The sequence below is a fragment of the Dipteris shenzhenensis genome, chromosome 28 (assembly GCF_047967505.1).
Source record: "Dipteris shenzhenensis isolate YYH24624 ecotype China chromosome 28, Dip_SZ_1.0, whole genome shotgun sequence".
Lineage (NCBI taxonomy): Eukaryota > Viridiplantae > Streptophyta > Polypodiopsida > Gleicheniales > Dipteridaceae > Dipteris > Dipteris shenzhenensis.
In genome coordinates this window covers 387,298-410,816 of record NC_141623.1, presented here as the reverse complement: position 1 = coordinate 410,816, position 23,519 = coordinate 387,298, and the positions used below count along the sequence as shown (strand labels likewise).

At 46.2% G+C, this 23,519-nt stretch overlaps 1 protein-coding gene across 1 annotated transcript in view; it reads left to right on the top strand.

Moving 5' to 3' along the window:
* Positions 1-276: 276 nt before the first annotated feature.
* Positions 277-23,519, top strand: part of ERV1 (Erv1/Alr family protein) — a 41,867-nt gene continuing 18,624 nt past the window's right edge. Inside the window, exons 1-2 of the mRNA XM_087399829.1 lie at positions 277-797; positions 913-993. Of these exons, the coding sequence (XP_087255955.1) occupies positions 336-797; positions 913-993 (543 nt within the window). The 5' untranslated portion in view covers positions 277-335. The remainder of the gene's footprint in view (positions 798-912; positions 994-23,519) is intronic.

The window sequence follows — 23,519 nt, the reverse complement described above, 5'->3', positions numbered from 1 at the left end:
ACGAGCCGAAGATGGCAACCACCTCAGCTGACTTCACAGATGATCTAGAGACGAGGATGGAATCGATTGTTGGCAATCAAGGCGAGACAATGTAGGAGGAGAGGAGGGAAATAGCAAAGCACCTTGTGCAAAAAAGCACGTCAAAATACAACCAATCACAAAGCAAGCAATCACTAAAAGCAAACTCGACCAAAAGCCCACACAACTAGAGTGAAGTCCCAAAAGAACTCAAGTTCCAGTTCCAACGTCCAATTCTCTCCGTTTCCTAAACTCTAGGCCACTTTAAAAGCATTTCGAATTACTAGCAGGCGGTGCTCTTCTTGTTGGTGGTCTGCATGGCTCCTTGGTCCCTTCAAGGGGTGTTTGAGTCGTTGCACCAAGGCGCTTGTCAGCAATGGAATCAGCTCACCAGTGCGATCTTTAATCACTGTGAACCAAACTCTGACTCATCTTCTATTTATGGCGCCAGCTTCGTCGATGGTTTTGGCTGTGATGTTCACATCTCCAACTTTCTGCATGGCCTTGGGACGAAAAAGCGCGGATCACTCCATGGAGCCTCTTCCATCCATTTGTCAATCCCTTTCGCAGGGTTAGTATTCAGCCGGGAAAGCAGAGGGAAGCCGTCGAGTAAGAAAGTTAGAAATTCTAAGGCCCAAAGTGGTGTCCTTGACCCAAACACAGGCCTTCATATAGAAACGATAAATGAAAGCAACGATGGAAACGGGCCCTCGAAAGATCCCTTTCTTGGGGCTGGGGCTGCCGAGCAGCAAAGCTCAGAGATCCAATTGGAAAACAAGGTAGTATCATTTTTGGTATACGTAATTTCAATGGACCGCAACCATTTGTCATATTCACAACATATTCTGTGCTTTACTAGCTGTTCATAGGTGATGCCCCCGTTCATAATTGCAGGTTTTGTTATGGGCAGGGCCAGTATCAAAGGAAGAGCTTGGGCGAGCTACGTGGACATTCCTTCACGTACTAGCAGCTCAGGTACTATACGCAGGTTTTTGTACTTTGGACGTGAAAAATGAATTCTGACACGAATTGCCAACTAATTCCTTATAGAAAAAGCTCCTTACTGCGAGCTTCAAGGGGACCAAACTAAAGTGGGAGAGATACTGTTCCACTTGTTGGGTTAGTCAGGCTCTGTGACAAGCATATGAAGGACCTTCTTCACCTGATCATACACCCTTGCACTTTAAGTTACTCTTATACGATTGCAGAAGTAGTGGCCTTGTCCCCGTGAGGAGTATTTACTGAGTTGAATTGATCATGGCAAAAATGAAGAGCAACATTGTTCTACATGGTGTCTCCTTGTGAAGCTGATGGGAATACTTTTTGCTTTTTGTGTATCTGGCTTCCATTTTTCTCCTTATTACTGCTGTGTAGATAGTTGAGTGTGGCTACGCTTGGATGGGTAGTGGAAACTGCTGCATGCAATGGGCAGTCAAAGGCCTGATTATATAGGCACACGGGAAAGTGTCAGCTCCCCTGGCTGACTACATGTGGCCGCTGTCAGTTATCATATGGCCAGCTGGTTCAGCTTGTATGGTGGACGGCAATCTGTCTTCATTGCGCTGGCTAGGTTAAGCATAACTAGCTGATCTTGGCTGGGGTTAGCCTAATTAGCTGAACTACTAGAGGTACTGTTGTTGCAAATAACTCATGATTTGCCCACAGAAACATTTGAACCTTTGGGAGCGCTCCACATGCCTTCTCCTCAGCCTGCTAACCAACCTGTCAGTGAAGCCATCAAACTCTCTTTCATCCCACTGTCATAGCCATGGACCTGTCTCCCTACGTCTCCATCCTATGTATCATAGAATGGAAGTCACGTTTCGTCGGGGAAAAACTGAAGTGTATGCAAATGTTTCGACACCTGTTACTTATTCTGGCCAATAGATCCTGCTCAACTAAGGTATCCCCTGAATCTGCTGACCTCAGCAACCACCTCCCTCATCAACCCAGGGTCTTGTGTGCAAGACGTGTGATGACTTTGGTTTCCCCTGCTGAATCATGCATCTGATTGCAAAGTCCCCCAGCACATCGCATTGGTGCTTTATGCTTTCAAGGCCATGGTGCTTCTGAGACACGGTAAGAAGTTTATAACAGAGTAAATTAGGACACTCTGTCATTCCTTAGATTCTGAATTCCATGCCTCAGTTTTTGTGATCCATGGATACTGATGATGGCAATAATGACCGGCCTAATCAAGGCATGGCCTTGGGCTGAGTTTTGACATTGTTTAAGCGGCTGCTTGTGCAGAGTTCAAGCCCTTGGCACATCTGTTTTCTAATGTGGGCAAAGCACTGAAAAGTTTTTGATATTGGTAGAGTTGATCTGATGCCCCTTCCGACTGTGCTTGTAAAGATAAATTTTACCTGGAATTGCCTGTCAGCTTGTTTGACTTCTTTAGGCTAACGAAGATGAGGGGGGAAGTTGTGCTTATTGTGGCCCTACCTTGTGACACTTGTAACGTTGGCCTTGTCATGCTGTCGCCCTGTTGAATTAATATAGCAACCAACTCTCCTTTCGGTGGCTTCTGTCACAATGTCGCTTAAATCCTTTCCTGAACATTGATGTATGGATGGATGTTAAGAAAGGAGCTTCTTGCAACTGATCAAAGAGCTCAACAATGCGAGGCATTAGATACTTATTCTTAACTGTCACCTTATTAAGGGCACGATAATCTATGCATAAACACATTGATCCATCTTTCTTTTTAACTGAAAGAATTGGAGCAGTCCACTGGGGTGAATCTTCCTTTCCTAAGGTACTCAGACAATATCCCCTCTAAGTCCTCTTCTTTCATTTTACTTAAACGGCAAGTACTTTGGAAAGATGAGCAGCTCTTGTTACTAACTCCATCCTATGATCTATTGTCGACTCCGTAGGTAAACCATTAGGAAGGTCTTCAGGAAAAACATGAATAAATGTAGATAAAACCTTTTCATTTGCTTCAACTCTATGCAAAGAACTTTAAGCATCACAAAGAATTACCTTGTTTTCTCAAAAAAAAGTTATTTAATTAAATCCTCTATAGGGTGTGGCCCAACCCATAGAGCCATTCCTTGCTGAGGATTACATATGATGCATAATTTGGAAATTAAGAGCATCTTTATCCCCTTGCATTTTTAACTTTTTATCACTAACCATGGTGTCATAGACTTTCTTGCCTTAGTCCTTGGCCAACAAGACTCTATACTTATGTGCAATAGAACCCTCTAGGCGAGTAGCTCGAGAGATTATGAGTAGCACTACCATCCATCACTACTCACCTTAAGAATCTCATGAATCCTAATCAAATCATGGGGGGAAAAATTTCGATTGCCACATGTTGGAACTAATGAAGCAAGCATGCTCTTCATCCTCATGAAGGACTTTGACTTCCTTGTATTAAGAATGTTGAAGAATTAGCAATATGAACTTGCTTCATTGGTTTCTTATTGTCATTAAAAGAGGTTTTATTCCTTTGTGGAAATTTGCGGCTATGTAATCTTTACTTGAACACTTGAGACATTGCTGATCCTTAATGGCCTTTCGATACTAGTTAGGAGGTATCGTAGACCTCTTGCTCACATAGTTTTTTTGTACCTGCTGCGGATCATTTGAGCTAGAAGTAGAACTAATTGGAGTTGCTTTATACACTCCTGAGCTGCTATGTGCCCTCCCTAAGCTGTTGTAGTGGATGGTTTTTAATTGTCCCATAGACCTTTGGTCTCCCGTGGACATTAATAGACTTTCTTTCTTTCTTGGAAGTGTCCTCTTCATCTCCGAAATCATCCTTCTTGTGCTTGCCACCGTTAGGCTTGCCCTTTCCTTTGCCAGCAATGCCTTGTCATTGTTGTCGTTGTTGTAGATATTCTCACTAGCTTCTTCCTGTAGTAGTAATGGACCCAACTCCTCACAAAGGTTTGGTCCTCTGTCTTGTTGTCACAGTCGTAACGAAGCTTTTGAAACTTCGTGGTAGCCTCCGAAGTACCATCAAGGCCATTTGGTCGGAGTCTACATTGTGACTAACCGATGCTTGTTAAGTGGTCATGTACCAAATCTCCCTCATCCATTTCCAAGTTGTAGAGCTAATGCTGAAGAAGTAAGATCCGGGATGTATTATCAGTCTCATATAGATCCTTCAGAGTGGCCCACGCCTCTATTGACGTGTCGGTCATTTGGATGTGAGGAAGCACGGAGTATGCCGTGGTCCTTATAATAGATGCCAGGGCATGGGCATCTATGTCTTCCCATGCTTCAAGTTCCTCTTTATCTACTGGTATAAGTATCCTCCCCTTGTTGTCTACCACATCCCCTGGTTTTGCCTCCGCTCCACTAAATGACTCTGGATCTTCACCTTCCAGATAGGATAATTAGTCTCATCCAGTTTTCCCGACTCTCCAAAGTTAGGGATGGTGAAAGAAAGAACTCGATTGGGGTGGGAGGAAGGGAGAGAATGTTAAATTACACGGCGCAGTGGAACAGAAACTGAACAAAGAATAGAGAGTACACAACAAACTGGAGACGAATAAAATTTTCCTTCAATACTGATGTAGTACAAATGATGGCTCCGTCCACCCGTGCGCTCCCACAGTGGAGCTTAGATGGCAATCTAGACAAATACTAGGTGAAGAGCTACTAGTTGGAAGATCTGATTTGATTTGAAATGATCTGATACAATGGACTGGGGAGGTCGCCTCTTTATAGCTATGAGGGCGGTAGTTGGATCAACGTAGTCGGTGGAACCGACCAGTCAACCTAGTCGGTGGAGCGGACTAGTCAACCTAGTCGGTGGAATCGACTAGTCGTCCATGGAATATTCCCTATACCATCGCCTTGGGGACTCTTGCCCTCGAGGTGAACTACCTTCTCGGCCCAATGTCGAGTCTTTGAAGATGACCCTAAAGCTGATCCTTCTCGAGTGCCTTGGTGAAGATATTTGCTCCAATTTGCTCTGTTGGACAGTAGAGTAATTCCACTATCTCGTCCTTGATCAAATCACACACATAGTGATACTGAATCTCTATATGTTTTGTGCGCGCATGAAACACTGGATTTTTAGCAATGGCCGTGTAACTTTGATTGTCGCACCTCAGCACATTTTCCTCATCCTCTTGCACTCCCATGTGCCATAAGATCCTCCTCAGCCACACTGCTTCACAAGCAGCAAAACATGTTGCCTTGTACTCAGCCTCGGTAGAAGACAATGCCACTGTTGGTTGTTTCTTACTGATCCAAGAGAAGATACTTGAACCTAAAGAGAAACAATATCTAGAAACTGATTTCGTGGAATCAACATCTCCAGCCCAATCTGAGTCACAATGACCAGCCAAGGAAGTGCCCGTACCATAGGTGATGCCATAATCAAGAGTGTCCTTCACATACTTGAGCACCCGCATCCCTGCATTCCAATGATTCTCCCGGGGCTTATTGGAGAACCTGCTCAAAACGCCAACAGCAAAACTGATGTCCGGTCTGGCGTTGCACAGATAGATGAGACTGCCGACCAACTTCTTGTACCTCTCGATGTCTGCTGGTGGTGAGGCATCCTCCATAGACAACCTCGCATTTACCTCCATAGGTGTAGCTATCTCCTTGCACTCGGACATACCAAATGCCTTCAAGATCTCCCTTGCATATTTCTGTTGAGAGATGAAGATCTTGCCTGGCTCTTGCCAGACTTCAATCCCCAAACAGTAGTGCATCAAGCCTAAGTCTGTCATCTCAAACTTAGTGCTCAACGCCTTTCTTGTTTGCTGGATCACGTCTTAATAGTCACCTGTAATAAGGAGATCATCCACATATAGAACAATAATAGCAGATTTTCCACCTTTTCTATACACATACAAGTTAGCATCTGAGGCATATCTTTTGAAGTTTAATCTATCCGTTGGTACCATGCTCTTGGGGCCTGTTTCAGCCCGTACAAAGCCTCTTGGAGCTTACATACCTTGTTCTCAGATTGGGGGGCCTCAAACCCTGGTGGCTGAACCACGTATACCTCCTCCTTGAGGTCACCATTCAAGAATGCTGATTTAACATCCATTTGATAAACTGGCCACTTTTTATGAGCAGCCACTGATAGTACTGTGCGAATAGTGGTCATTCTGGCAGTCGGAGTGAAAGATTCTTGAAAATCAAATCCTTAGAGCCGCCAGGGCTCTGATACCATGTTAAACTACACGACGCAGCGGAACAAAAAATAGAGAGTACACAGCAAACTAGAGACGAACAAAATTTTCCTTCAATATTGATGTAGTACAAATGATGGCTCCGTCCACCCGTGCGCTCTCACAGTGGAGCTTAGATGACGATCTAGACAGATACTAGGTGAAGAGCTACTAGCTGGAAGATCTGATCTGATCTGAACTGATCTGATACAATGGACTAGGGAGGTCACCTCTTTATAGCTATGAGGGCGGTAGTCGGATCAATGTAGTCGGTGGAACCGACCAGTCAACCTAGTCGGTGGAGCCGACTAGTCAACCTAGTCGGTGGAACCGATTAGTCGTCCATGGAATATTCAGGGAATATTTCCTATACCATCGCCTCGGGGGCTATACTCAGGGAATATTTCCTATACCATCCCCGAACCCCCACCAAGGGGGCCGTTGGCCCCTAGGCCCCAGCAAGAGTAAGGGGCTCCCACACAATCACCTTTCTACCATCAATGGTCTCATTGATAGACCTCATCTGACATGCAAATTGGGTTCCATCCAGTGTCCTGGGCTCACACATGGCTTCTCCATATATGGGGGCCTTACAACTTGAGCACCTTGGACCACTGGTGGATACCAGGAGGGTGGGGCATTGAGCATATCTAACAAAGAAGGGGCTGAAGAGGCTTCTGCTTCTGGAATCCCCATCTCTGCTGCTAAACCACACAACAAAATCGAAAGGCAAACTCAACCTTCTGTAGATCAGAACTCTGTACGCACCTAACTGAACGTTGAATCACCCTCCTTCTCGCAAGGGCACAGTCCTTAAGTTGTGGAAGTCGATTCCCTAGAGCCTCTGAATCAGGGTCATTCTTCAGCAAGGTCCTTGCCTATAAGCTCCCACTCTTGTGAGCCTCCTACTTGGGCTCTGATACCATGTTAGAAATCAACCAATAGAGGGTATACATAGTAGAAGACTGATAGAATAGCCCAGGAGCTCACATAGTGTGTGTGGGGGGTGGAATCACAAACTTCTTAACTTACGCGCTTCAAATAGATGTGCAAACTAGTAAATAACAATGATCCAGCCAGATATAGAAATGACCAAAACTATATATTTCCGTCCAAAGCTATGGACACAATACAAAAGAGATCAATCCAAAGTCCCACCAGAGCGTGGTCCTTTGATCTTAGCACAAGGTACTTCTATATCTGCCGGATATCTCTAGAACATTGAGCCCGCGTGCTCCACCTTGAGCGTATGTAGACTCTCTGTCCAAAGACCTCAGCTCCTTGCTGCCCTAGGACAGCCAAGGTACCAGCCCTAGTAGAGCTCAGTCTGCAGCCTCGATTGTACTCCTCTGCCTCTTGGATGTAGGCCTGAGGATGTGTGAACCGCTGCTCCTGCTGCTCCCAAACTTACTGGCCTGCTGGATGCTTGAATGCCCTGAAATGGGCTACTTTTATAGGCCTCTAGGGGCCCAAAATAGCCGACTGGCCTGTCCTAAAATGGCCGACTCGGTCTGCCTAAAACCGCCCCCACAGCTCCCCATATATGGGGCTGTTGGCTGCCCTTTTTGGGCTTGTGCTGGCCAACTCCCAGCCGACCAGCATGTAGGGCCCTATATAAGGGCAGGGTGCTGCCCTTTTGCAGCCCCTCCCTTGCTGTAGTACTTGGCACACTGTGGTGCTGCTGTCAGGCCCTCTTGCAGGCCTTTCACCTGCCCATAGAACTGCTCATCCCAGGCGCCTCTGGCCCAGCATACTCTTCTTACTTGCTGCTCCAGATCTGCCCTCTTGCAGGCCCGTTCCATCCCTTGGATGCCCCGCCATCTGCACTGTTTCTGGCGCCATTTGTAGCAGCCTTTATCTTGGGATAACTAAACCCTAATTGCTGTGAGGTGCTGCCCATGTGGCAGCCCCCTCTCTCTCTCTTCTCTGGGCATGTTCGCTTACAGATGGGGAGGTGACCTTTCTAACACCCCCTCTCACCAACACATCTCGGCCCAAATGCCAACACGTCGATGATGTTGCCCCAGCAGCTCCCATAATGGAACCGTACGTGCTGAACTCGGATTCGACTCGGCCTCTGGAACAATTCAGTGTCGATTCCGGTTCCTAGCTTTTTAACCAGTGGCTCCTGCTCCTCAAGGTCTGGTCGTGCACAAGCAAACCATCCTAGTACACATGTCCATCCAAGGTAGCACCTGATGGCACCACCACCTTAAGTCACATTCCCCCTTCGAGCTCGAGCAATCCAGACACCACCATTTTCCAGTTGTCCCCCTCGTAATGAGTGAACAACCTAGAGTCTTCCAGGCACCATGCTCTCGGGATCTGTTTCAATCCGTCCTTCCTTTGGCAAGATCCGAAACAAAAGAACCATCTCGAGAAATGAAATCCCAAGAATATTTCCAGATAACCTAGACCACGAACTCTCACTGAGCTCTCAAGCAAGTACTTTTCTAGCTTCAGTACACCTTGTCCATAATCACGTTCCAGCAACCTACGTCCGAGATTTGAAGAAGCACCCACACCTCCCATTCTGCTTTCTAAGAAGGCCTATTCCTTCCAATCTCACATTACCTGAGACATATGAGGAGCATATTCTCTCAAGAGCATGCTATGAAGGCATAAATTAATAACATCAAGTACATACCAAAACATCGTACTGCCTGTGTGTGCTTGCTCTGAGAGCAAACCATGCACCTCATGGAGGCACATACCAATAACCTGGGTAATCCTGTATTGCCCCCTTCTCAATTACAGCAGCCATCTGCAACTGAAATCCTAGGGCAATCCATGTAATCCACCCTCGTGTCAGTATCAACAGCCATGCACCTAGAAGATTCCAAGCATTCCATGCTGTCCTTTACCTTCACAAAGGTCTTTGACTCCTCGTCGGCCCACATCTCATGTCAAACATCTTCACTTTGGCTTCTGAGTCTGCATATCTTACCTCAGTAACATATGAAGATGTCACCGACGACAGTTCTTTAATTACCACAGTAGCTTTGGATTTTGTATCACCATCTAAATCTAAGTCGGACTCCTTGTTCTTTTGATCCGCCACCTTCTTTCTTGCAAAATGGCCTAGCTCGTCACAATAGAAACACTTTTTCTTTTGCTTCCTCTTCCCTAAATTCCATCCATAAATTCCGTCCTTTCCTGTAGGCAATTTTCTCCCGGTCGTATTGATGCCCTCTGGGCCGTGGTATGTGCCATGTAGCTTTAGTTATTGGCACTTAGGTCACCTAGTACTTTTAGTGTCTTATGACACCTAGTACTAGTGGTACCACTAGGACACTAGGTCCTAGGGTTCTCTTTTATAGTACTTTGTACTTTCATTTTCATTCTTCTAGTTGGTGTGACGGCTTCCACTTCTTGCTCCACTCTTGTGCATTCTTTTGCTTCTGTGAGCCTACAGTGCTATCAGAGCACTTCCTTCTCGGACCTGCTCCCTACTCCTAGCTTCCAGCTTCCAGCTCTAGCTCCCGCACTTCAGCTCCATCGTCAAGCCCAGCTACCGGACGTTCCGCACAGCTCCAACGCGACCCCGCGACCCGTTGTCCGTACGATCCCATACAGTCGTACAGATTTTCGTACGGCGCGTCGGCTGTCCCAAAAAAGATGTACGTACAATTCCGTAGGACCGTCCGTACAATCTGTACAATGCGCCAGAAAATTCTGTTAGTATAGTTCCGTACGGCCGTCCGTACTGCGCGTCAGAAAATTCTGTCTGTACGGCCGTCCATAGACTCCGTACTTCTACGTCAGATTTGACCTTACAGTTCCGTCCATACTATTTTGTACTTGCAGGCTCAGCTGTGCATTCAGCCATTGTTTGGCTTCGTTTTTGGGAGCAGACATTGCAGTAAATCTGCAATTTTTGGTGACATTTGGGGCTTCTGCATTCGGGCTACGATTTTGGAGGTAGATTGCAGATTTGCAGACAATTTGGGGCTTTTCCTGAATTTGCCCCATTTTTAGCTCAGTTTCGCTCTACAAATTGGGGCTTTTGGGTCTATTGCAGGCAGATTGCACAATACTTTCAGATTTGCAGTGAATTTGGCAAGAAATTGCAGGCCATTTGATCACATTTGCAAATTACAGCCTATTTTGGGGCTTTTCCAGATTTGGACAGCAAGTCCTATTTTTTGCAGTTGCAAGCCTTGAGGCTATCTTTTGGGTCACTTTGTCAGTGCATTTTTTACTTGTCCCATTTGCAATGGCTAGCAACAATCATGATTTATTTGGCATTCTTTGTGAAGATGATAAGTTGGATGGCACCAACTATCCGATGTGGTCTTATCTCATGAAACATATTCTTGTTGCAAGGCATTTTTGGAACATTGTTTCTGGGATTGATCTAAGGCCAGCCAATGCTACAGTGGCTGTCCCTACAGCTGGTCCCTCTGCAGAGGATACTCCTCCTGATGCTTTATCCTCTAGCACCCTTGTTGCTGCTCCTCCAACTCAGGAACAACCAAGATGGGATGCAAGAGATGCAAATGCACATTCGTGTATTGCTTTATCATGCAAGAGAATCATTATTCCACACATCTGGTCATGGAGGACAGCAAAGGATGCTTGGGACGAATTGGCTTCTCTTTATCAGATTTGCAATGAGGCACGTGTTGCATATTTAAGAAGGCAATTGCAAGAAGTCAGTATGAATGAAGGTGACTCTATGGATGCGTACTTGACAAAGGTCAAGGACCTTATGGAATAACTTGCCAATATTGATGAGGTGGTGCCAAATTCTCAGCTTGTCAGTACCACATGGAATGGGCTGCCAGATACATATCAAGGGTTTGCTACAACCTTTCGACTAGTGGCCATGGGTAATCCAGACCACTACTCCTTTGATCAGTTAGTCACTTTGCTTTTGCAGGAAGTGATGACAATGCCATAGTTCTCACTGGCACTTTGCAAAAGGGGCTTTATCACCTTGATCATCACTCAACTGCACTTTCTATTGAAGCATTTGCTATTTCAGATTCACAGCTTGCTGAAACTCATCTTTGGCATGAGAGAATGGGTCATCTCAATTATAGAGCTCTTGTCAAGTTACATTCACAAGGCATGGCAAACGATGTACCTCAAACTCACACAGTTTCCAAACATGTGTGTAAGGGTTGTCTTTTGGGTAAGATGTATCAGTTTCCTTTTCAAAAGAATTGTCCAAAACTCTCACAAAGGAAATTGCAGCTAGTGCACAGTGATGTCTGTGGCCCAATGAGGACAAATGCCATTGGGGGGTACAAATATTTCATGACTCTAATTGATGACTTCACAAGATATTGCTGCATATATGCTTTAAAAGCCAAATCTGAAGTGTTCTGAGGCTTTCAGAGGTGGCTGAATATGATTGAGAATGAATCAGGATGCAAACTTGTCACCCTCAACACAGATAGGGGGGGGAGAGTATATGTCAAAAGGAGTTTGATGCATTTTTGTCTTCACGGGGCATTGTTCACTCATGCACTACTCCTTACACTCCTTAGCATAATCCTATTCCTAAAAGGAAAAACAGGTCCACTATGGAGATGGCCAGATGCATGCTTAAGGCCAAGTCCTTACCCAATAATTTTGGCTTGATGCAGTGATGTGTGCCAACTATGTGCTGAATAGATCACCTACAAGGGCCCCACTCTTTATGTCCGTGGGAGTGGATCTGATTTTTTAGTGCGTTTGGCTTCGATAGTTACTTACAGATCTTGGTATTCGCCAAACATCCTCCACTATGGTCTACACTGACAGCCAGAGTGCTTTGGCCTTTGTGCGTAATCCAGTGTTTCATGCGCGTACCAAGCACATTGAAGTTCACTATCATTATGTTCGAGAGCGGTTGTCAGCAGGAGACATAGAGTTGTCCTACCTTCCCACAAAGGACAACATAGTAGATATGTTTACAAAGGCACTTCCTCGTCCCAAGTTCAAAGTCTTTCGACAGGCTTTGCACTTGGTTCCCTTTGTTACATGATCTGGCATACCTTGTACATTCATAGGTGGCTATATCCTTTTGGATGAACATGTGCCATCATGACCAGAAAATACCAGGTATTTTGAGACGTTTCCAGAATACTTCAGCCCATACCATGGAGGGGGTTTGTAGGCCATCTTCTCCCAGTCGTATTGATGCCCTCTGGGCCCTGGTATGTGCCATGTAGCTTTAGTTATTGGCACTTAGGTCACCTAGTGCTTTTAGTGTCTTATGACACCTAGTACTAGAGGTACCACTAGGACACTAGGTCCTAGGGTTCTCTTTTATAGTACTTTGTACTATTCTTCTAGTTGATGTGACAGCTTCCACTTCTTGCTCCACTCTTGTGCATCCTTTTGCTTTTGTGAGCCTACATTCCCACCCTTGCATGTCCCTTTCCTATAGAATCCTCTCTTTCTCTCTCTCTCTCTCTCTCTCTTTGTGTCCCGTCCTTCCCACCCTTGCATGTCCCTTTCCTGCATAATCCTCTCTCTCTCTCTCTCTCCGTCTCTCCGTTGCTCGCTGATCTCCGTGGCTGGTTCATCTGTCATCTCTCCGTTCCTGCGTTCGGTCGTGCATTCATTAGCCCTTTGTTAGCCTGTTAGCCCCTTACAGTTCACCAGCCTGTTAGCTCGTTAGCTCGTTAGCCCGTTACAGGCCACAACCCACTCAGCCCGTCAACGTAAGACCCGTCAGCAGCAGCAGTGCAAGTTTCATCAACAAATCGTCATCAGCTCGTTAGCTCCTTAGCCCGTCGTCCGTCAGCAGCGTCAGACAGCAGCCTCTCCTTCGTCCCCTAACCCCAAGCTGGTCTGAAACCCCTAGCCCAGTTGGGGGGTTAGCTCAGCAAGGGGTTGCAGGAGACATGGCCAGTCAAGAGGCACACAACTATTGTCCCAGGCCTTTCCTTTCTAGCTGATATGCTCAGCCAAACAGTCCCCTTCCAGCTCCAGAAGTTCCACCTGGTTCCTGGACCTCTCCCTGACCAGCTCCAGCCTCCAAACCTTCTGTATAGCTGTTTGCAGCAGCCCGAACACAGGCACTGCCATCCGTACAATTCTTACAGGCTCCCGAGATGCTGACGCCATGTTCCAGCCTGTCAGCCCTGCGCTTTCTGCTCCGTACTGTCTCTGGCTGACGCGTGGCGATTTCATACACTCCCAAGTTTCTAGAGACTCCAACTTGCCAGGTATGCATCTAGATGTGCTGCCCCTGTGGCAGCCCCCTCTTGTGTCTTTTCCCTGTGAGCTTGCTGCCCACATGGCAGTCCATGTGCTGCCGATGTGGCAGCCCTAATTTCTCCTGGTTCACCACCCCCACGCACTCCTCATATGGGGGGCTTACAAATAGGGAGGTAACCAGCTAAACTCTAACACAGGTCTGAGAAGAGAACCTCAATTGTTTTGAGTTGATCCTTGAGAATCTTCACCTTCATAAGGCAGTTGTGGGCTGACTCTCCTTCGTCTATCTTCAAGTTGGAAGCTTGATTTTGAAGCATGATGATCCTCTGGACAGATGATATACGGATTTGCCACGTGTCAGTCCGGGACTGGCTGGGACAGATATGCACAGGAACTAATGTGTGGATGCTGATGTTGGCAATATGGATGACCAAGGCAAGTAGTACAGCTCAATTATGAGCAGATCTGGCTGCATGGCATGGCTGGAACAGTCCCAATGCAGAGACAATCTGGTGTGGATCTGTACGGGAGATTACAGCAAGCTGTATGGATTTGTGGCATGGGATCTAGAGGCTGGAAAAGCTTTGAATAGAGGTGGAATGGGTGCAGAAGGATTGCACCAAGCTTGGAGAGGCTACGGGTCGGGAATAGGGCCTGGAATAGGTCGGGGTATGGGCAGGACTGCCTGGGCTAGTGGAAGCCTGCTGCATGGCCAGGCAGGGCTGCTCAAAAGATGTGCTCCCCAGGTCGGTTTATAGACTAGGGGTGGGTCATTTGATGGAGATGTTTGGGTCGGCCCTAATTCCCTATACTAGGTCGGCTGTTTTAGGGGGCTCTCAGCCCCTATAAAAGGGGAGCCCTTGGGGCTAATCCAGGAGGACAAAGAGGGGCTAAGGAGCTGCAGACATAGCTTGGAAGGGGGCTGCACACCTATGCCGACACTCAGGGTGTAATGAAGGGGGGAAAAGGGGCCAATTTAGAGGACCCTTAGAGGCCTCTTACGTGGAGATGTAGAGGGACTATATAAGTCCCCATCCACCCCTTATTGTACACTTTTTGATGTGACATCTAATCCTATCTACTCTCACCACCTTCCTCCTATGTGCTGCACATATGTTTAACCTTGCAGTTTGTCATGGCTTCCCACCAGCATGGAGCACCACTACTATCGTACCGATACACAAGGCAGGAGACCTCATGGACACCGGGAACAATCACACCCTCATGATTGGCCACACATTGGCCAAGATCTATGGATCGGTACTAGAGAGAGAGATCAGAAGTCATATAGAGGCACGGGGGCAGCGAGCACTAGGTGTTACGCTCTAGCCGAGGTAGCATGACCTCGGAAGAATCAGTCGACATTTCCCTTATAGGATCTATTGTTGTAATATATGTGTTTGTGCTTATGTAAATGATCGGGAGGGATTAATGTCAAGGTCCTAGGTGAGGGCTGATAGCACCAGACTAGGTAGATCTGAGACCAAGGGCCTAGTGCAAAGAATGTGCCTAGGGGCAAGGAATTAAATGCATCCCAAGAGAGGGGTGAAATGTTGCATTAGGAAGGCCCTATATGGATGACATGTGGCATCTAGATCTATCTAGGGATTTGGGGTCTGTCAAAGCTAGTGAGAGAAGTGAGAATTAGAGGATTTACGTGATTTAGAGATTGCTCTCTCTCTCTTGCTGGGAAGCTTTGGCAGTTTGGCTGGGTGGAAGATCAATGTGCTACTCCCGTGATCTGAACAAGAGACTAGGATAGTAAAATCTGGTTACATTTGGTATCAGAGCCAGGCTGTGTAAGGGAAAGGAGTGGATTTACGGAACGCGTCGATCGTGACGTCGATGTGCAGCACCTTTTTGACGAAGGCAGTTCGAGGGGTTAGCTGGAGAGTAGATCGTCAGCGCAGGTCCTAGTCTAGGGTGGAGATCGTCACCGACGGAAACAGTTGGTATCACCGGACCTGACGGAGGTTCGTTGACGAAGGTCTTCGACCACCGAATAGTATAGGGAATTGATCGGTCTTTGGTGAGATTTCTGAGTGGAACGCAGACTAGTCGTGCACAGGCTTCTTCAGCGTTCGGAGTCTCTGCGAAGCCCGTTGGCTATGGCGGAGGTCTTGAAAGGCACTATGGGTTGAAGAGCCTGCGAGAGGACTTGCGGTTCCAGTAACTATTGACAGGCCTACGAACCAGAGGGGTGCCGTGACGACGGAAACACCAAAAGGTGACGGCGTCTGGTCGCGTAGTGCAGGCGTGCAGGATATGTGACGGCGTCTGGTTGCGTCGTGTAGGCGTGGAGCGCAGACACATATCACGACACCCTTCGTGGGTTTAACGGAGACGTGGTGATCTTTGAAGAGCAAAGGAGCGTGGTGGCTGACGATTGGCTTTGGGATACCTGGCTACCTCAACCCGTGCCAGCCTTCGATTCGTTCCTTCAGACAAAATTCGATCAGAATTCATAGACCAGGAAGGCTCTTTGTCATTTCTGTCGATTCTATGTTTTTTTCCCTGATTTGGTTTGCTGATGCTCCGTTTGCGTGAAAAGTGACAAGTATGCATAGAATATGATGCTGTAACAAGGACAGATTGTGCTTGAGACTATGCCGGTATACTTGAGTTATCTGCAGAAATTTCCCTAGTATAGGGAAAGGCGGGATTGAATATATATGCCTGTGTCAAATACGTAATTAGTGTGCATGTCAGATTGCAGGAATTCCCTAGTATAGGGAATTGTGTTCAGAGTGTCAGTTTGTGATTACAGTGTTCTAAGGGTGTTTAAAAAAAAAAAAAAAAAAAAAAACCCAAAACAAAACACCTACTGAACAAATGGAAGCAGAAGAAGGAGCTTCTAGGAGGGACCCTGGTGAATCAGGAGTCCGGCCGACCCAGCAGGGATCGCGCCCAGTAGCTCATACGTTATCTGGCAGGATTGCATTGCTGGAAGATGCCTTGCAACAGTTGTTAGCACAGCAGTTACAAGCCAATGCAGGGCAGTCCGAACTTAGGAGAGCACTACAGAGTATGTCTGCCAGACCTTCTCGAGAGGAGAAGGGAAAGGCTCCAATGGAACTGGAGTCTAGTGTCCATACGGTCGAGCCTAGGAAGGCTAAGGTGCCAAACATTGCTAATTATAGACCGGAAAAGTATTCTGGTCGGATGAACGACCGTAGCTCCAATGTCATTGAGACCTGGCTACACAAATGGGACGAGGCGTTCGCCATTTGTGAGATCAGAAATGACATCAAAAAGATCCGCGAGGCCACCCATATGTTTAGTGAGGCTGCGGATCGGTGGTGGATTAAACAACAAAAAGACGGTATAGCATCCACTACCTGGGAGGGGTTTAAAAGAGAGTTCAGGAAACACTTCTTACCTCCTGACGAGGCATCCCGAGCTTGGGATCAATATAGGAACCTGCGTCAGAGAAATTTATCAGTGGCAGAATACACTGATAAGTTTCGAGAGAGTGTAATGAAGGTTGACGAACCCTTGCCTCAATCAATCCAAGTGAAAGATTTCATATTTGGATTGAATGACCGAATAAAAATGGAAGTTCGGGCTAAGTACGCGAACACGCTAGATGATGCAATAGCTATAGCCTTGAACTACGAGGATGCCAAGGGTAGCAAGCCAAGTGGGTTTGCACAGGTCGGAACCCAGTATGGGTATCCGAAGAAATCTGGGTTTAAGAAGAAGTGGACTAGTAAAGGGAGTGGTTCGCAGCCGAGTGGTCAAGCCAAGCAGGCGAGACCGGCTGAAACTCCTAAACCAAGTACCACCATTGGAGTGAAGAGAAAAGTAACTCCAATGGCAGCCCGGGCTTGGTCTAAGTCTCCCTTGAACCCGGAACAAAGGGAAAAAGCGAGGAGAGAAGGCTTATGCTTTGGTTGCCTTCAACCTCATCAGTGGAGAGATTGTCCACGTAATAAAGATCGTCGGATGGCTGAGATGGTGATCTCAGAGTGCGACGTGGAGATGCAGGGAAGTCCCAGAGCGGAAGAGATGCAGATTCAGCTAGCGGGATCTTCTCAGAGGTTAGTACCTTGTTTGTTCTGTGTGTCTGTTACTAAGTTAGTGACGAGTGCACCTGATAACATCCTATCTAAGCCCGCAGCAACGGGGTATACAGCCTTCAATGATACGGAGTTAATCAAAATGAAAGGGCAAGTGGCCAGTCATGATGTCATTGTGTTGTTTGACTCAGCGTCAACTCACAATGTGATTAACTCCAAGCTCGTGAAGAGGCTGAAATTAAAGACAAGTCCATCTGACTATGCGTATACAGTCAGGATGGCCGATGGAAGTTCAACTGAAGTATGGGACCAAAGGGTTACCCAGTTGGAGCTTCGGATTCAGGACTATACTGAGAAGCTTGATTTTGAAATAACCAAGCTTGCTCATGCGGATATAGCCCTGGGAATGGCGTGGCATTCTAGGAAGAATCCAGCCATTAATTGGAAAAAGCACGTATATCAATTCAAGATGAATGATGTGCTTTATGTCTTGCGAGGTGAAAGAGATATACCTCAGGGACCGTTGGTTTCCGTGATGGAGATCAGAAAGGCTAAAGTAGAGTTTTTATACCTTTGCACAGCATCGGTAGAGTCGATGAATGATTCTTCGACTAGCACTGATGTTACGCAAAGTGGTGAAATGGCCAAGCTGGCTAATCTTATAACAGAGGAGTTCTTTGAATGTTTTAGGGATGAACTACCTTATGGGTTACCTCCAGAGCGGAATGTTCAGCATAAGATTGAACTGATCCCGGGGGCAGAACCTGTAAATAGACCTCCCTATAGAATGAGTTTTACTGAAGAAGCGGAGGTGCGTAGGCAACTGGAAGAATACCTCAAGTTGGGGCAGATTCAACCGAGTTTCTCACCTTTTGCTTCACCAGTGATATTAAAGAGGAAAAAGGATGATACGTTTCGCCTCTGTATAGATTATAGAGCATTGAATAATATCACTGTTAAGCACAGGTATCCGATGGCTCGGATTGATGATTTGCTAGATGCATTACATGGAGCCGTGATTTTCAGCAAGATAGATCTTAAGTGCGGCTATCATCAGATCCGGATTAGAGCCGAGGATGTGCATAAAACCGCTTTTAGGAGCAGGTTTGGTCATTATGAGTTTTTGGTAATGCCCTTCGGACTTACCAATGCTCCAGCGACCTTCGTCATGCTTATGAACGATTTACTACGTCCGTATATCGGAAAGTTCGTAGTACATTTTATTGACGATATCTTGATATTCAGTAAAAGTATTACTGAGCATTGTGAACACTTAAGGATAGTGTTCAGTACTTTGAGGAAAGCCAGTCTTTATGTGAATAAAAAGAAAACTATACTGTGTATGGTTAGGCTTGAGTACTTAGGATTCATAATTACTCCACAGGGGGTAGAAATGGATCCGAAGAAAGTGGCTGCGATACTAACTTGGCCAATCCCTCAGAGTCTGACCGCGTTGCGATCATTCTTGGGATTTGTCCAGTTTTATAGAAGGCATATCAAAGGATATTCCGAAATAGTATCGCCATTGACTGATCTGACCTCAGATAAAGTACCTTTTATTTGGGGACAGAATCAACAAGAAAGTTTTAACACCATAAAACAAGCTGTGGTCTCAGGACCGGTGTTAAAAATAGTTGATCCCCAGAAACCGTTGTTCCTAGAAACCGATGCAAGTGGCATTGCGGTAGGAGCAGTCCTCCTTCAAGAGGGAAGGCCAGTAGCCTTTGAAAGCAAGAAGCTTTCTCCCTCTCAAAGGAATTGGCCAACTCATGAATTGGAGTTGTATGCTGTTATCCATGCTTTGAAAACATGGAGGCATTATCTGTATGGTTCAGAGTTTTATGTGGATGTGGATCATGATACTCTGAAACATTTCTGTAAACAGCCTGACTTGAGGGGCCGCCAAGCTAGGTGGGCAGAGCTCATGCAGGAGTTTAATTTAACGATTCGGTACCGAAGAGGAAAAGACAATAAGGTAGCTGATGCGTTATCTCGCATTATGCACAATCTGAGTTTCACGGTATTAGAGAGCGCTCTAATGACCGAGATCAGAGAAACTCAGAAGGTGGACGAGTTTGTCCAGAGCTTATGGCCTAAAGCTCATGTGTTAAAACCCGGGGAAACTGAAAAGGATGACCTGGCATCCAGAAAAGGCCAAACTTATGCAAGATATACCATAAGGGATGGTATGCTAGTTAGAAATGGCAAGGTTGTAGTACCTGGTCAGAATGATCTCAGGCAGAGAGTCATTCAACAATGCCATGATAGCCCGTGTGCGGGACATCCAGGTGTCGAGAAGACATATGATCTCGTAAAGCGAGATTTCTTTTGGCCAAAGATGAAAAAGCATATTCATGAATATGTGACACGGTGTTTCTCGTGTCAGGTAAGTAAGGCCGAGCGGGTGAAGCCACCCGGACTTTTACAGCCCTTGGAAATACCACTAAGTAAGTGGGAGAGCATTTCCATGGACTTTATTGTAGGGTTACCTGCAACACAAGGAGGGTATAATTCTATCCTTGTGGTGGTTGATCGTCTAACCAAGATGGCTCACTTCATTCCGACTAGAGAGTCTGTTAGTGCCCCGCAAGTAGCGGATTTGTTTATTAGACATATATTTCGTCTGCATGGATTGCCTAGATCCATAGTGTCAGACAGAGATGTCAGGTTTACCGGTCACTTTTGGACAGCGGTATTTGAGACACTAAGGACTGAGTTGGGAATGAGTAGTGGGGATCATCCTGAGACGGATGGTCAGACGGAGAGAGTCAACCAGACTTTAGAGGATATGCTGAGGGCATATGTGTCATTGAGGCAACATACATGGGACAAATGGTTGCCATTGTTGGAGTTTGCCTACAATGATAGGAAACATTCATCTACTGGGTTCAGTCCGTTTGAGCTGAACTATGGTTATAGACCAGCCAATCCGACTATAGTTGGAGTACCTCAGAAAGTGCCTAGTGCCGCGAACTTTGTAGTTCAAATGCGGGAGATGCTAGCACTTGCGAGAGCTAACATCCGCCAGGCTATGGATAGAGCCAAGGTGTATGCGGATGAAAATCGGTCTATAAGAGTATTTGAAGAAGGAGAAAAAGTTTTTCTCAGAATTCCTTCGCACTCGAAGTCGTTGACTTCAGGAGAGTGTGCTAAGTTATCACCTCGATACTGTGGGCCGTGGTTAATTCTAAAGAGAATAGGCAGTGTAGCCTATAAATTAGAATTGCCACAGGGGTGTAAGGTGCACCCGGTTTTTCATGTTTCACGTTTAAAGAAATTTTTACATACTGGTGACTCACTAATCGAAGGTGTGGTTTTGTTTCAGGAGATAGAGGATATTGCAAGGCGCAAACCAACAAGAATCCTGGACCGAGGAACAATGCAAATACGAAATCGGAAGATACCCACGGTGTTGGTTGCATGGCATGGTCAGCCTCTATCCGAAGCTACCTGGGAATCCGTATATCAGTTGCGGAGAGTGTTCCCAGACTTTATCATCGAGGACGCTGATGTCTGAAGAGGGAAGGAATGTTACGCTCTAGCCGAGGTAGCATGACCTCGGAAGAATCAGTCGACATTTCCCTTATAGGATCTATTGTTGTAATATATGTGTTTGTGCTTATGTAAATGATCGGGAGGGATTAATGTCAAGGTCCTAGGTGAGGGCTGATAGCACCAGACTAGGTAGATCTGAGACCAAGGGCCTAGTGCAAAGAATGTGCCTAGGGGCAAGGAATTAAATGCATCCCAAGAGAGGGGTGAAATGTTGCATTAGGAAGGCCCTATATGGATGACATGTGGCATCTAGATCTATCTAGGGATTTGGGGTCTGTCAAAGCTAGTGAGAGAAGTGAGAATTAGAGGATTTACGTGATTTAGAGATTGCTCTCTCTCTCTTGCTGGGAAGCTTTGGCAGTTTGGCTGGGTGGAAGATCAAGGTGCTACTCCCGTGATCTGAACAAGAGACTAGGATAGTAAAATCTGGTTACACTAGGGTTGACAGGATTCAGGAGGCATCACTCTACTCTAGACCAGATTTTCACTCTGAGGGCTATCATTGAGGAGGCGAGATCCAGACATCAGAGAGTCTACACATGCTTCGTAGACTTTCGAAGGCCTTCGACACTGTTCGAGCACAGCGACACGTCACAGACTTCTATACATTTGATTCGGCCCCGGGACACAGTGGAGTGGAGGAAGAGGAGCTAGCCGATATGAGAGCAGTCTGGATGAGCAGCCGGCACAGTACCATCGGGAGAGGGGCGTAGAGGCCACATGTGCGACAGAGAGCCCCCATAATACATTCTATTGAGGTCTGACCTATCACAGCTTTCCTCAGGGGAGACCGACAGAGACCGACAGAGACGAGGGGTCACTCTAGACATAGCCTAGAGAGTCCAGAGAGCGAGGAAACCGCGTCCCCCACCGCAATGCGAGACAACTCGACAGACGCAGATACGAGACATCTTCGCAGCCCACCAGAGAGCCATCACTATACCAGGCCCGGTTTCGTCCCAGCGCCTGGATAGATTGATTGATATTTTTTGTCTATGATTATGATGATTATGATTCTATTAGCATAGACTAGTACTTAGCAAGGATCCTAGCGTACCCTTTGCTTCAGCCCACTGAGGCTTGTATGAGTTCGCTTTTCTGTGCACTTTGTCCCATAGGCCCGTGAGGTCTCCCGTGGACGTTAATATATCTTTCTTTCTTACTTTGTCCGTGAGGTCTCCCGTGGACGTTAATATATCTTTCTTTCTTTCTTTCTCCCAATTTCTCTCTATCTCTTTCTCCCCCCCCCTCTCCCTCTCTCTCTCTCTCTCTCTCTACCACCGTGCAATTGTATGCACATTGATGGATGCAAGGAAAAGAACAATTATACTAGACAGCAGCAGGATCTACTTAAGAGGAACATCTTACTTTATCACTGAAGATAGAACGCCCAAGCAACAAGCAGAAAGACGCCAGTCCTACGAAGCACGCAAGAAGAGACGAGGCAAAAGAGGACACCACCCTCTAGGGACACGTGGCTCATGGGACCCAGAAAGAACTCAAAGTAATGTTTTGGAACTGCAGAGGTTTCCCCTGGCAGAAGGGAGCAGGGCTTAATGATGTGCTTGAGGATGCAGATGTAGTCTTTCTTGCAGAGACATGGGAGAGGGATACGCATAGACTACCTCCAATCAATGGATACATAATACATTCGATATGCCAAACACACACTGGTACAAGAGGGCAAGGAGGAGTTGCATGCTTATACAAAGAACACTTACAAGATAGTATTAGCATATGCAAAGATGACCCTTACAAACGATTCATCTGGATCATGGTGAAAGCAGAGCCCCTACCATTTTTCATAGTTGGATGCTACATACCGCACTCGGGGTCAACATACTATCAACGATATGATAGAGATGCATCAGATCCATACGGAGACTTATGCTCAGATTTGGTGGAATTTAATTCCAAGGGGAGAGTATTGATTCTAGGAGACATGAATGCACGCATTGGGGACACCCAGTTTCAGTCACTTACAGGACATGAATATGACAAAGATAAAGAAATTGAGATAGACCCCAAGTGGCAGAGATACTCGGAGGACAAGGAAGTAAATGCACATGGAGAGGCATTGACAAGCCTAGTGAATGGGCTTAATATGATAGTGCTGAATGGATCAGGCCTCTTTCCACATACAAAAGTTCCAACATGTTTCCCAGCTAGTGGAGGGTCAAGTGTGATAGACTACGCCTTAATTTCACTAGATGCAGTACATTTGGTACATGATTATATAATTGGCCCAAAATATCCAGAATCAGATCATACCCCCCTTTATCTCAAAATGCACATACCTCATTCGGCAGAAACTACAGCCCAGGCAGCAAAGAATTGGTCTTTTCGGATGGACATAGACAAGAGGGAGGAGTATGCTGACACCACTGATGCTCTTATTAAGAATGTTTGCAGGCTGAACTGGAGTGAAATGAAACAGGCTTTACTCTCAGCTGCACATACAGTCATGGGACAGAAAAAGATCAAGAGAGTAAGCACAAAGGGTTTACCACAAAACAAATGGTTTGATGGTGAATGCATAAAAGTCAGGCTGAAAATTAAACAGATGCCAAATGACTTGCAACGTAAAGAGGCTGAAAAGCACTTCCATGCACTTACTCGGAGAAAA